Source organism: Symsagittifera roscoffensis, chromosome 6, assembly GCF_963678635.1.
Source record: "Symsagittifera roscoffensis chromosome 6, txSymRosc1.1, whole genome shotgun sequence".
In the NCBI taxonomy this organism is placed as follows: domain Eukaryota; kingdom Metazoa; phylum Xenacoelomorpha; order Acoela; family Convolutidae; genus Symsagittifera; species Symsagittifera roscoffensis.
The window spans coordinates 2070777-2083281 of NC_087067.1; the positions used below are offsets into that span (position 1 = coordinate 2070777).

At 33.8% G+C, this 12505-nt stretch overlaps 2 protein-coding genes across 2 annotated transcripts in view; one reads left to right on the top strand and one right to left on the bottom strand.

Moving 5' to 3' along the window:
• Positions 1–576, bottom strand: part of LOC134848006 (uncharacterized) — a gene marked incomplete in the record, with an annotated part of 3101 nt that extends 2525 nt beyond the window's left edge. Inside the window, 2 exon segments of the mRNA XM_063865337.1 lie at positions 8–44; positions 379–576.
• Positions 577–905: 329 nt separating this feature from the next.
• LOC134848055 (uncharacterized) lies at positions 906–9816 on the top strand. The gene is made up of 5 exons (XM_063865390.1): positions 906–1367; positions 2173–2306; positions 7887–8036; positions 8685–8933; positions 9138–9816. Exons 1-5 carry the CDS (start codon positions 1240–1242, stop codon positions 9398–9400), a joined length of 924 nt encoding a protein of 307 aa, XP_063721460.1. The 5' UTR covers positions 906–1239; the 3' UTR covers positions 9401–9816.
• The last annotated feature ends 2689 nt before the right edge of the window (positions 9817–12505 follow it).

Below are 12505 nucleotides of genomic sequence, written 5' to 3' on the forward strand. Positions count from 1 at the left end.
GCTCATTCTAATTGTTCCAGAGGTGGAGGTATGATAGTTGGGTCCTGGATAAAAATTAATGAACAATGGGTCCCGAATTTTTCATAAACTCTAGAAAAAGCATAAAAACTCAAGTAAAAAGCAAAAATGTTTCCTAGTTTTTTAGCACGCATTAATGCATAATATTTTCTTTGGGGACTCGTCTATAATTTAAGGACCCAACTATCATAATATCATAAGATCTTTTGCAACCCGTGCCAGATTATTACTATAAGAAACTAAGCTTATAACTGAACTAAGTCGTCACTAAGTAAAAAAGGAAAGGAAAATAATGCAAATTGATTAATTTTATGAGGACATTTATGAAAGAGTTTTTTCTATGAGAGTTTTTTTCTTAACCTGATGTATTGCCGAGTATAACTACCGAAAACGTCTGGGTAATATGAATAAGAAAGCTCAGCCAAAATTGGGATTATAAACTGAAATTCGGTGTTTATGTGATTATATAATTTTTAGAGACCGCTGGTAAAAAAAAACTTGTGACGAATCAAATATATTCGTATGAATGACGCAAATGATAGATAGCTGGATTGAAACAAGAACTGTGTTCCAAATAGTTTTTAAAACTTAGTTAAAAATGTACGCTACGTTTTGATATCTTACATACTGCGCTCATTAATTAATACGAGTTTACGTATACAATATTTTTTGGTTACAATTCGTATTATTTTCAAAAACAAAAAGGTTTTGCTCATATGTATTTGTGTATTACGTAGTATATGTTTTTTCGTTTATGTATTTTTAGTCGAGAATGTGAAAATGAAAATATGACTCATATGAACGGCTTATGAGGCCATAAAATCAAGTAAACAATCTACCGATACACGTTAATTAAGTTGGTCAATTTTGGCACAACAAAGACTTACAATTCGGATTCAACTCAAGTTGAAACATGCAAAACGCGTTTTAAAGTTTTCGTCTCGTTTCAACCATATCTTAAAAGTGCACCTTGTTCTAACCATTCTACGCACGTTTGAATTTAATTCATTTTTACACTTTTCAAGTAGTTTTAACCATTTTGTTACCTAAAAGCACGCATATTTGTTTGTTTTCTTACTATACATACATACAACCAATTTATCCGATTAGTTTCACCCTGATCTGTTTTTGTTTTAATTTTTGCCTCAAAACTTCATTAAAAAGTGGAATTATAACTAGATTAGTAGCGAGTTATAACCTTAAGTGGGCGAAGATAGTATAATGTTGGGTCAAGCAGTGGTGAATGGGATATTCTGCTGTCTGCAGGTGTGTGCTGTCATCTTCTGTTTTGTGGCTTTGTGTACCAACCAGTGGATCACGGGAGTCGAAACCGATGATACAGATGACAGGTTACAATTAACGAGTCAAGTTTTATTTAAATTCGAACCAATCCTGTTAGGCCGATGGGCTCAAAAATAGGAAGGGAAATTGGAGCAAAAAATCAGTTTTTGGGCCAAAACGTTCCAAAAGGTTTCAAAAACGCTAAATACGACATTTTCTCTCAAAATTCGGTACTGGGCACAGAAGGTTTTGATCTTTCTAACTATCGGCCTGAAGCATAAGGGTGGATTTTTGGATTTTGAACAGGTAGCATAGGGGAGGGGTGGGGATCTAGGGTTTATTGGATAACCAATTTGGTCAACCCACTAAATTCATGTCCACGAAAAAACACACGTCCGATTTTTCTATTGCCTATTTTTTTTTTTGAAATTTAGACTTCGTGTTTGTACTAACGGTTTTACTCGAAGGAAAGGGGGGGGGGAAGAATTTTCAAAAAATGTTCTAAATTTTCGCCGAGCTCGATTGATTTTCCGAGCTTTATAGGCATGCTTCCTCCTCAAAATTAGTATAATGGCGACGAAGGCGGCTTCAGAAAATGTATAGGATTATTCAGCCAAAAACAGAGGTCTCAACATAGTTCCAAAGGGGGACCCTCCAGGTAGACAGGGGGTCGAACCCCTGAGGAAAAAAAGACAATAATTTGATACGGTGTTTTTTACCCATGATAAGTTGTCAAGTAACCATTTTTCTTCATTCTTCTTGATTTTGTACGGCAATTTTTATCCAGTGAAAATATTAATTTAATCTTTCTTCTGTTATTATTCTTGTGATAATAGAAAGAAAAAGTAGCATCAATTCTTCTCTTTCTTGCAGGTACTTCGATCGAGTGGATCTTTTACAGGACCAGTACTTTCTAACTAACGGCCAACAAGACGACACTTTCGCATCCATCGGACTGTTCAGGATCTGGGCAGACGATGACCGCTCCTACTCCCTTCCCATTCTAGGTAACTAACTCACATTGCTCCTTATTGTTGAACCTATCAATCAAACTTTTCAGACCCCCCCCCCCCTCATTTTTTGAAACCATCTTTTCAAGTTTTTTGTCGAATGCAGTCAGCATCAGGGGCCGATCTAGGATTTTCTCAAGGGGGGGGGGGGGAGATTTTCAAAAACATTTTGAAAATTTTGTTGACTTTTTTTATAGGCCGACTAAATTGATTTTCTGAGCTCTGTGAAATGACTTGACTATAAACACCATATTTTGACAAAATTTTGTGCGCGTTTTTATGCATTTTTTCAAAAATTTTGACCACGAAAAATCCGTTTTTTTTTGGCGCGCGCTTCCCCCTTAAAATTAGTATATATTGGCGCCCAAGGCGCCCTGAGAAAAAATTAAGGGTCAGTCAGCCAAAAATGGATATCTCAAAATAGTACAACGAATACAACGGGGGGAACCTTTGATTCGGCATGGGGTCGGATCCCTGAGCGGGGGGGGGGGTGAAGAGGGCGTTAGCTCTCATGGATTGTGTTATACATCAATATTACATGGATTGTGTGGATTAGACATTACATGGATTGTGTTATACATCGATATGAATTTTGTGGAAATTCAATTATATTTTTAGGTCGAGCAAATTGATGCTCCAATAAACTCTAAATCTCAGCCCCCGTAAATCCACATAAATTTTGAACCGTCATCTTGTTTCAGAAATATGATAATTAAGCGCTCATCAACCTGTTTTTTGAATAAGTATCATAACCAGTAGAGCGGATATAGTGTGATAAGAACACTGCTCGTATGTTACCGCAAAGCCAAGAATGTTCCGGCCCCCAAATCAAAATCGAATTTTTTCTGAAAACAAAACAATGAAAAACTTTAAATTTTGGACGATATCGAAAATCAAACGTGAAAAACTGAGTCGTACGAAATCAAAACGACCGATTAGCTAGCCTTAATTGATATTGGAACGATTTTGCTGCGCGCGATAACTCGCCATGTATAATTAATTCGCGTTACGCTTACAGCATTATGAAAAAAAATTTCACAGCGCTCTTAAATTAGTCCAGAGCAGGGCCAATTGGGCAATTTTTAAACTCCCAGAAATTTGCAAAAAAATGGAGATAAACTTTTTTATATTTGATTTCAGCAAGCTGATATCTTCAATAAGGCATTTTTTTGTTAAAAAAGTTTATTCAGATCGCCGAAAAATGACTGAATGAAAAAAAAGTACGCCAAGCATAAATATTTCGTTTTCTTCAAAAATTGGCACAATTAGAGCTATCTATTTGGATGCAGTTTTGACAACAGGTTGCGTTTTAACTAGTTTAAGATACAAAGAATTACAAGATCATTGTAAACTTTCATTGAAAAGAACTTTGAGTAGCTCAGTTTCTACCAGAGTTTTTTTTAAAAAAAATTGCTCAGCTTGAAACTGCGACATCTCTGCTTGTTTTGTTTAGATGCTTAGTTTCTTAACATACTCTTTCGGTTTAAAATTTTTCAAAGAAATTGTGTTTGAAGTTTTTTTTCATCAACACCTAATTTTTTTTGGTTTATCTCCTCCATTAAGCAGTTTTGGTTTCTGATTTAACTTTTTAATCTGATTTAACTAGTTCCTTTTTATTTTTGAATCCTAATTTAGTTTTTTTGCATTGTTGCAGCTCTTGTTTCCAAGTGACCTAAAAATAATTACAAAACTGAAAAGTTTTGTGGTTTTGTTGTTTTGGAGAGGGGTTGATAATATGTAGCGGGAACTGTAATGTCAATTTTTCAGTGCTGGTGAAAATTATGAAATGTTCACGGTATTTGCATTACAAGAAGCCCAATTTATTTATCTTTTTGAAATGAGTTCCGTTTTTTTTGACAAATGCTTGAAAAAGAAGCAGGTAGAGGAAGAATCTCATAATTTAGTGGGGTGAAAGTGTCATAATTTGATAAAACCAGTGATGTTTGAGGGCTCGTTTCTTTCGTCATGCAACTGGTTTAAATCACAAGTGGGTCGTAGGGTAAGCTAAAGGTCACAAGGTTACCTTTTAAGGTCATAGAGTTAACTTTTAAGGTCATAAGGTTACTCTATAAGGTCATAAATTACATTAAAAGGTCATAAAGTTATCTTATAAGGTCTTAAGGTTACCTTATAAGGTCATGATGTTACCTTATAAGGTCATAAGGTTACCTTATAAGGTCATAAGGTTACCTTACAAGATCATAAGATTACCTTTTAAGGTCATGAAGGTAACTTTTAAGGTCATAAGATTACCCTATAAGGTCATAAGTTTACCTTAAAAGGTCATAGGGTTATCTTATAAGGTCATAAGGTTGCCTAAGAAGGTCATAAGGTTACCTTATAAGACCATAAGAGTAACTTATAAGGTCATATGGTTATCTTATAAGGTCATAAGGTAAGCTAAAGGTCATAGGGTTATCTTATAAAGTCGTAAGGTTACCTTTTAGGGTCATAAGGTTACCTTATAAGGTCATAAGGTTATCTTATAAGGTCATAAGGTCAGTTAAAGGTCATAGGATTACCTTAAAAGGACCTTAAAGGCAAGCTAAAGGTCATCAGGCTAGCTTATAAGGTCATTGAATAGATCAATTTGCCTTAAAGGCGGAAGTGTCAACAATTTAAGACAGTGTGAGTTTAATTGCTAATGATAATTAACTTAATTGCTAATTAAATTGATAACTGTAGTGATAAGTTGCGATTACACATTTAGTGCATCACGCAAGAGCTTTCTTTCGGAATGCGCTCTGAATTTAGACAACACCGTATTCGTACTTGTCAGTACAGAGATAAGCACGAGAAAGCAAACTTACGAAATAAATGATTTTTTGTTATCAATCTCCTTCTTGTTTCGATTCTGATTGGTTATTATAGCTCTCGTGACAAGTATGAGAACGCTGCTGTCTAGTCTAACAGTTGAAAACATCATGTTCATACTCCTCAGTAAACAGACAAAAACTATATTAAAAAAATCAGGAGCGATGTGAGAAAGCAAGTTTACGAAATAAATAGTTTTTAATTATTATTGATTTATTCCATGTCACGATTCTGATTAATTAAAATAGTATTCGTCTGCTTACTTGCCCTACAAGTATGAAAACGCTGTTGTCTAACAATTGACAACACCGCTTTCATACTCGTCAGTAAGCAGAAAAAAAAATCAGAATCGAGATCAGAAAGCAAACTTACGAAACAAATAATTTTTAGTTATTAATTTCTTCCTTGTATCGATTCTGATTGATTAAACTAGTAAATTTCCGCTAACTGACAAGTATGAATACGCTGTTGACTAACAGTTGACAACAGCGTATTCAGACTCGTCAGTAAGGAGACAATTACTAAATTAATCAATCAAAATCGAGATGAGAAAGCAAACTTACAAAATAAGTAAATTTTAATTTTTACTTTTTCCTTGTCTCGATGCTGATTAGTTAATATAAAAATTTTCTGCTTACCGACAAGTATGATTACGGTTTTGTCTAACAGTTGACAACGGACAGTTTTCACACTTCTCAGTAAGCAGACAAATACTGAATTAACCAATCAGAATCGAGATGAGAGAGCAAACTTACGAAATAAATAATTGTTAATTTTTGTTTGTCTCGATTCCTTATAAGGTTATCTCGATTCTGATTGTCTCGATTCTGATTGGTTAATATAGGATTTGTCTGCTTACTGAAAATATGAATACGCTGTTGTCGAACAGCTGATAACGGACAGTTTTCACACTCGTCAGTAAGCAGACAATTTCTATATTAACCAACCAGAATCAAAATGCGAAAGCAACTTACGAAATAAAAGGTTTTCAATTATTAATTTCTTCCTTGTCTCGATTCTGATTGGTGCTTGTTGTATTTATCTGCTTTTTGACTTCTTACGAAATTAATAATTTTTAGCTTTTAATGTCTTCCTTGCTTCGATTCGGATTGGTTATTATAAAACTTGTCTGCTTGCTGACAAGTATGAAAACGCTATTGTCTAACAGTTGACAACAGCTTTTTTATAATAGTCAGTAAGCAGATAAACGCTATTTTAATCAATCAGAACCGAGATGAGAATTCAAGCTTGCGAAATAAATATTTCTTAAGTATTAATTTCTTCCTTCCTTGTTTGAACACGTTGTTGTCTAACTCAGGTGCAGATCTAGGATTTTCTCGAAGGATGCAAATTTTCAAAAAATTTCGAGAAACTTTGTCGACTCTTTCTTTCTAGGTCGACCAAATTGATTTTCTGAGCCTTACTAAATTCTCAATAAAACTTTATTTCGCAGGCAATTGTTTTGAAAAAACAGGCCAAAAAGACAGTTTTAAGCTTTTTTGGAAAATTTTGATCAAAAAACAAACGTGTTTTTTTTTGGTGTGCGTTGCCCCTCAGAATTAGTATATATTGGCGCCAAAGGCACCTTTAGAAAATTTGTAAGGTCAGCCAAAAATGGATATCTCAAAATTAATAAGAACGAAGATGCCATTGAGGATGACAGTGAAGTACAAAGTAATTCGTTTGCAGAACAAGTAGTAAAAATTAACTAATATGATCAGGATTTAAATTTTTGGATGGAGTTTGTTTTTGGTACCTCAAATGTCTTTATTACTTTAAGAGAGGAAAAAACTTTTTAGCTTATCTTTAAAGAAAATAAATTACCCTAGCAGGGCCTTACTTTATCGACAAGCCATGTTGATAACAGGTGGTAAAAGGATGGAAAAGAGTTGGCTGAAGAAAAATCAACAAGTTAGTGAAAAATTTGCCATTTTACAAATTAGTTACTGGTATAAATGTCCCATCTTGGAATATGTCTTCATAAGTTTATAAGTGTGATGGCATTGATAAAAAGGGTTATTGTGCCCCTTTTTTGTTATACCCCCTGCGATTATTGTAAGTTATTTCTTGTTCATAGTTTCTGATTATAACATAAACTGGCATACAGACTAAGTGAGCCACGACAATTTTTTTAATTTTAATACTTATTCTTGTAAAAACCCTTGTTACACCATAAAATTGATGATTTTATGTGAGCTGATTGAGAAAAAGAAAAATTTCAAAAATTATTCTGTTTATCAACAGTAGATTCCATTAAATTTTTGAATTTTATTGAGTTATAAATATATTTTGATCTCCTTCATCATTTTTTTTGCTACATTTACTGCAGTTTTTCTACATTTTCAGCATTATAAAAAAAAATCCAAATTTTTTTTTGGTCAGAGACGTTTTAAAACGGACAATTTGGTCTAAAGGTGTTCTCCCAGGCTTCACTGTGGGATATAGTTGTTGCTAATATCGTAAACTAGCCTACAAAGATGAGAACCTGATAACAAATTATTATTATGATTAGTATTATTATTATGATTATTATTGTTATTACTATTATTATACCTTTATTATGATTATTATGATTATTATAATTATTATGATTAATATTTTTAATATTATTATGATTATGATTATGATTATTATTATTATGATTATGATTGTTATTATTATGATTATGATTATTATTATTATTATGATTATTATTATTATGATTATTAGTATGATTATTGTTTTTGTTTTTTATTATTATTATTATTTACTTATATATTTCAGACACGGAGCTGAAGCTGTGCAAGACTTGTCTCACCCTCTGCATTCTGATGGGGTTCGCTTCTCTGTACGCTGTGTCTTTCCAGCTAGTCCACATCTTCACAGAGCTCCTCGCATTCGAATTACTCATCGGATGGGCGGCCGTCTTCCAAGGTACTTAACACACTATCATTATTTTGTCAGGTTGGCGGATTTTTAAAAATAATTTTAAAAACAGCTAATTTTCACCAGTAATTTCTTTGTTTGATTGTCCGATTGTTATAAATATGGGATGCGGACTATTTATGCTATGACAAACATATTTGGTCTTCGCATTTAACCTTCTAAAACCCCTCGTTACACCAGAAAATTGATGCTTATGTGAGGAGAGCCTACAAGTATGATAGCTGGGTCCATTAACTTTACATAGAACCCTGAAGGAAAGTCTTCAGTCCTTAAAATCTTGGAAAAACTGGTTCGCATTGTTTACTTGGGCTTTCGAAATTTTCACAAAAATTGCAGGACCCATCTTTCATACTTGCTTTTTCTTGGGACCCAAAGATCATACTCGTACCAAAATGGAAGTGGAAGTTGAAACTTTGTAGACTTCTCATTTTAGAAAACATATGTTTGATCACATTGAAACCCTTAAGATGACCAAAGGGGACTTTCAACATTTCAAATAGCAAAATAAACAAGTGAAATAAGGGTCTTAAGGGCAGATTGTGGTAAGAGTCAGAGAAACTTCTCTACAAACTTAACCAATCGAAAGGACAAAGTCAATTGTATTGAGTTGCTAACTGGAATCTTTTCCTGCTGTAGCGATCCTGACCATGGCGGGAACGGCAACCGCTATGCGGTACTTCCAGAAGACATTCGTCTACGAGAGCAGTGGCTTCTCTCTCTTCAGTGGGTGGATCGCATTCTGCATCCAACTTATGTTGGTCGTCTGCAGTGTCTTCAAAGTTCTTCTCACCCGCAGAAATGTGAAGAAAATAAAGACGGAGAAAAAAAAGCAGATGCAAGCGGCCACTTTGAACACACCAAGACCGGTTGCTGAGTACGAACAACGTAAATGCTTTCTTTTTTTTCAAATCATTCTAAATAAAAAAATGGGTAGAGGGATTGGCAGAGGCTTAGGACTTCCATCTCAAGAGTTCCAACGCGGGCGTTGTGGCACTCAATTTTCTTTGAAGAATATTATTGTTTTTGAAAATGTTCACGAGCACAAATAAACTTGAAGCATTTTCAATAAATTTAGTGTGAATTTTTCAGAGAGTATTCGACCAGCAACATCTGAGAACAGATTGTACCAGCCAGCTCCCGCCCAAAACAACCCGCGATACGGAACTGCGGACCGAGGAGGCTACAACCGCCCGGGTGCATACAGCCCGCAACAGTTCCGAGACGACTACCCCGCCCCGAGACGATCCAACTCTTACGACAGCAAACAGTTCGACGGGCACCTATCGCCGCCGCCCGCTCGAAACGACCGAAACGACTCGTATGATCAGGGTGACCTACCGCGATACCGTTAAGAAATACGTGTACAACACAACACGTGATCCAGCTAACAACTTGGTGAACGGTTTCGAAACAAGAATGAATAACAACAGATTTTCTACACTTGAATGACTTGGGTTTTAAGGAATATTTGAAAAATAATTACTTTTGTGTACATAATTAGTATTATTGATATCAACTGAAATAAGTTAACGATTTCCTGTTTTGTAATTTCATATCTAATATGCTTTGAATACTTGAATTAAATGAACGAAGACTAATTCAAACTATTTCTTAAAAAATACTCAAGTACTAGAAAAAATGGGGCAAAACTTTTTGTTTCATTTGATGATTAGATATAACAAAACTAAAAATAATAATAAGTTTTGCGAAGCCCTGACTGGGTTCCGACTGCAATTTAGGGCTAATAAAATGTGTTTGATTGAAAAATAAAGCGAATAAGTACTGGAGAAACATTTAAAAAGTTGATAACATCAAAAAAACAAAGTTTTTTCTCCATACTTTTCGTTTATTTCAACTCACACGCTAGTAAAGCACAAAAAAATGTAATTAGCGTCTTTTTTTCTAAACATATCGCAATCTGATTTGTCTCAAAGTTATTTGGAACTATTTAACCGTTCGCTTACTTGTTTTTATAAGAAAACAACATGTAGCGAGTTAATCATTCCATCAGAAACCAGAAAGCGTAGCAATCAGCGAATCAAGTGTATGGATGTCGAGCTAGTTTATTACAGTAATAATGCCAATTAACTTGAGTGAAATTTATAACTTTTACCATGCTTGCGCAAAAATTTGCAAATCAAAAGTACTCGCTAATGATTTGAATTGGATGCCGATTTTGGTTTTCACGAGAAAAGTTCAAAAAGACTGTGGTGTACTATTTCAAAGAGTATTCAGACGTGATGCATTTGTATGCCAAATTGTAATTTGAATTATTTTTCAAAAAATTCATGCTCCAATATGATCTTGATTCAATTGAAAGAAGTACAAAGCATTGTCAACAAATAATCATAAGAAATGCAAAAAGGATTGACTTTATATCATATTTCAAGTCTAAAAAAATACTATTCTTACCAGTTACAGGAAAGAAGCTTCAATAAATAGTTCATATCATGATTATATTCAAACTAAAGCTTCAAAAACTGTTTTTTGAAATATATCGGCTAAAAAATAATCATCTTTAAAATATTTGAAAACATCAATGTGTCGACTAGCATGCTTAACTACTTAGATTCCAATACAGGCGGCATTGCAACTAGAGATTGCTTTGTTCGGCTTGAAATTGTTTAAGCTATTCTTTAGAGTTGCTGGAGATTTGTTAGACTCTGAAAAAAATTTCAAATGCTGTAGTTCATCATCAAAATTTTTGTTCGCTTTTTCGCTAAAACTGTGGTGGTCTATGCAAGTGCTCAGCAGTCAACTTAAAAGTTGCTGGGTATAAAATGCAAATCGTAATGCAAGTATTATACAATCCTGCTCAGTTATCTTAAGAAATTGAGAAATCCATTGTTAAATTACAAAAGATAGTGTAACTGTTAAGTTTAGTTCAAATCAAGTATTCGTTAATACACTGAACAAAATTTTGGACGCCAATTGCCCGTTCCACCAATTTTTAGTGCTTTTTTTCCGATGAAAAACGTGGCTTGCACTTGATATTTTTTTCCAGTTTTGTGCATTCAACTGCCAGAGTGTAAGTGTCAATAGAGTTCGAAAAGTTTGAATTTTGCTGTTACTTCAAGTCAAAAATATATGAATAATCATCAGAGCACACAGATGAAAAAAACGTTTGAAAAATTTTGAGCAATCTAATTTTTGACCTTTAGAAAAATTTGGTTAGCCTTAAAGCTCATTCAACTGAAATTTTTTAATAAAATGCTAATGTTTTGAGCGTTTGTTAACGTGACTAATTAACGTGAATAACTAGTTAACGTGACTAATTTTAAATAACAGGGTTATAATTATTTTTCCGCTGGGAAATTAATTATTAATAATCTTTTTTGAAACTGCAAAAAAGCTTTTTAGGCATTTTGCAATTTTATTATTGGAAAAAATTTCTCTACATCCTACTTGGTAAAATATTATTTAAGCAAATTGAAAACTCAATAAAAAAAAACACAGCAACAGCAACAAAATTAATTTAAGCGTTAACAGTTTTAAAAAAATTTTACAGAAGCAATATAAGGAAACCACATATAATATCGAAAGCAAGAATTGTCTTGAGCCAAAGCATAGGATTTTTGTTAAAAACAAATTTGGTCGCAAATAAACTATTGGTATTCTGCACAGGGTACTCTTGTTTTTATAACAATAATTGTATGATGGCTATTCTATATTATTGTTTTGCCAAAGATTAGATTTTTACCATACTTTATAAATTACTTCAGAGAATATTTTGGCTCTAAATATTCAAAAGTTTAATACCCCAACTTCAGATACTGAATATTTAGAGAAAAACGTTTAGGTTTTTTCATCTGTTTACTCAATAAGGCCGTAGAAAACACTATACTTTACAAAGCGCCTTACTTTTTTGCGCGCTTGAAAAATTCATGCAAATCATGGAAGATAAAATGTGGCGTGTGATGTTAAAGTTTAGTTCCCCTTTTCGGATTCAAATCATTTCAAATCATTTTCGGATAAAATTGTGTCTGTTTTTTAGTGCGGCCCGAGGTTCTCGAGGAAGAAGATTCGTTCCCATCTTGATCTGCTGTAGCCTCAGTAGATGTCTTTTGTGGTTAAATTGGTGGATTAGTGGGGCCTTTTTCTGGTGTTTGCTTAATGACCGTCAAAGAGCAGGACTGCGGTGTGACATTTGATTCTGTCACATGATCGCCTTCAGATGAGACCGGTTGTAAACGGGTTGCGTCCGATACTACTTCAGCGCCTGGTTGTATCGTTACCCTGCTGGTCGTATGTGGCCTTTTATCGACTTTGACAGATATCGGAATGGTTTTCGAGCACTAAACATTTACTTAAAATAGTAAATGTTTAATTTTAGATGTGATCGCTTAGCGATTTCAAAAATCTAATTTTTTGTTTGTTTTTGGATGCTAATAAATATGGCCTGTGTTATTATATAATGTAGTCTAGTGTAAAATATTACAGTCGTTCCATGTGTATTG

Bases quoted from the DNA above. Each gene is read 5' to 3' on its own strand.
- LOC134848055 (XM_063865390.1), top strand. From the start codon at position 1,240: ATGTTGGGTCAAGCAGTGGTGAATGGGATATTCTGCTGTCTGCAGGTG. The intron at 8,037-8,684 runs GTACTTAACACA...TTCCTGCTGTAG, and splicing joins ATGGGCGGCCGTCTTCCAAG to CGATCCTGACCATGGCGGGA. The intron at 8,934-9,137 runs GTAAATGCTTTC...TGAATTTTTCAG, and splicing joins GGTTGCTGAGTACGAACAAC to AGAGTATTCGACCAGCAACA.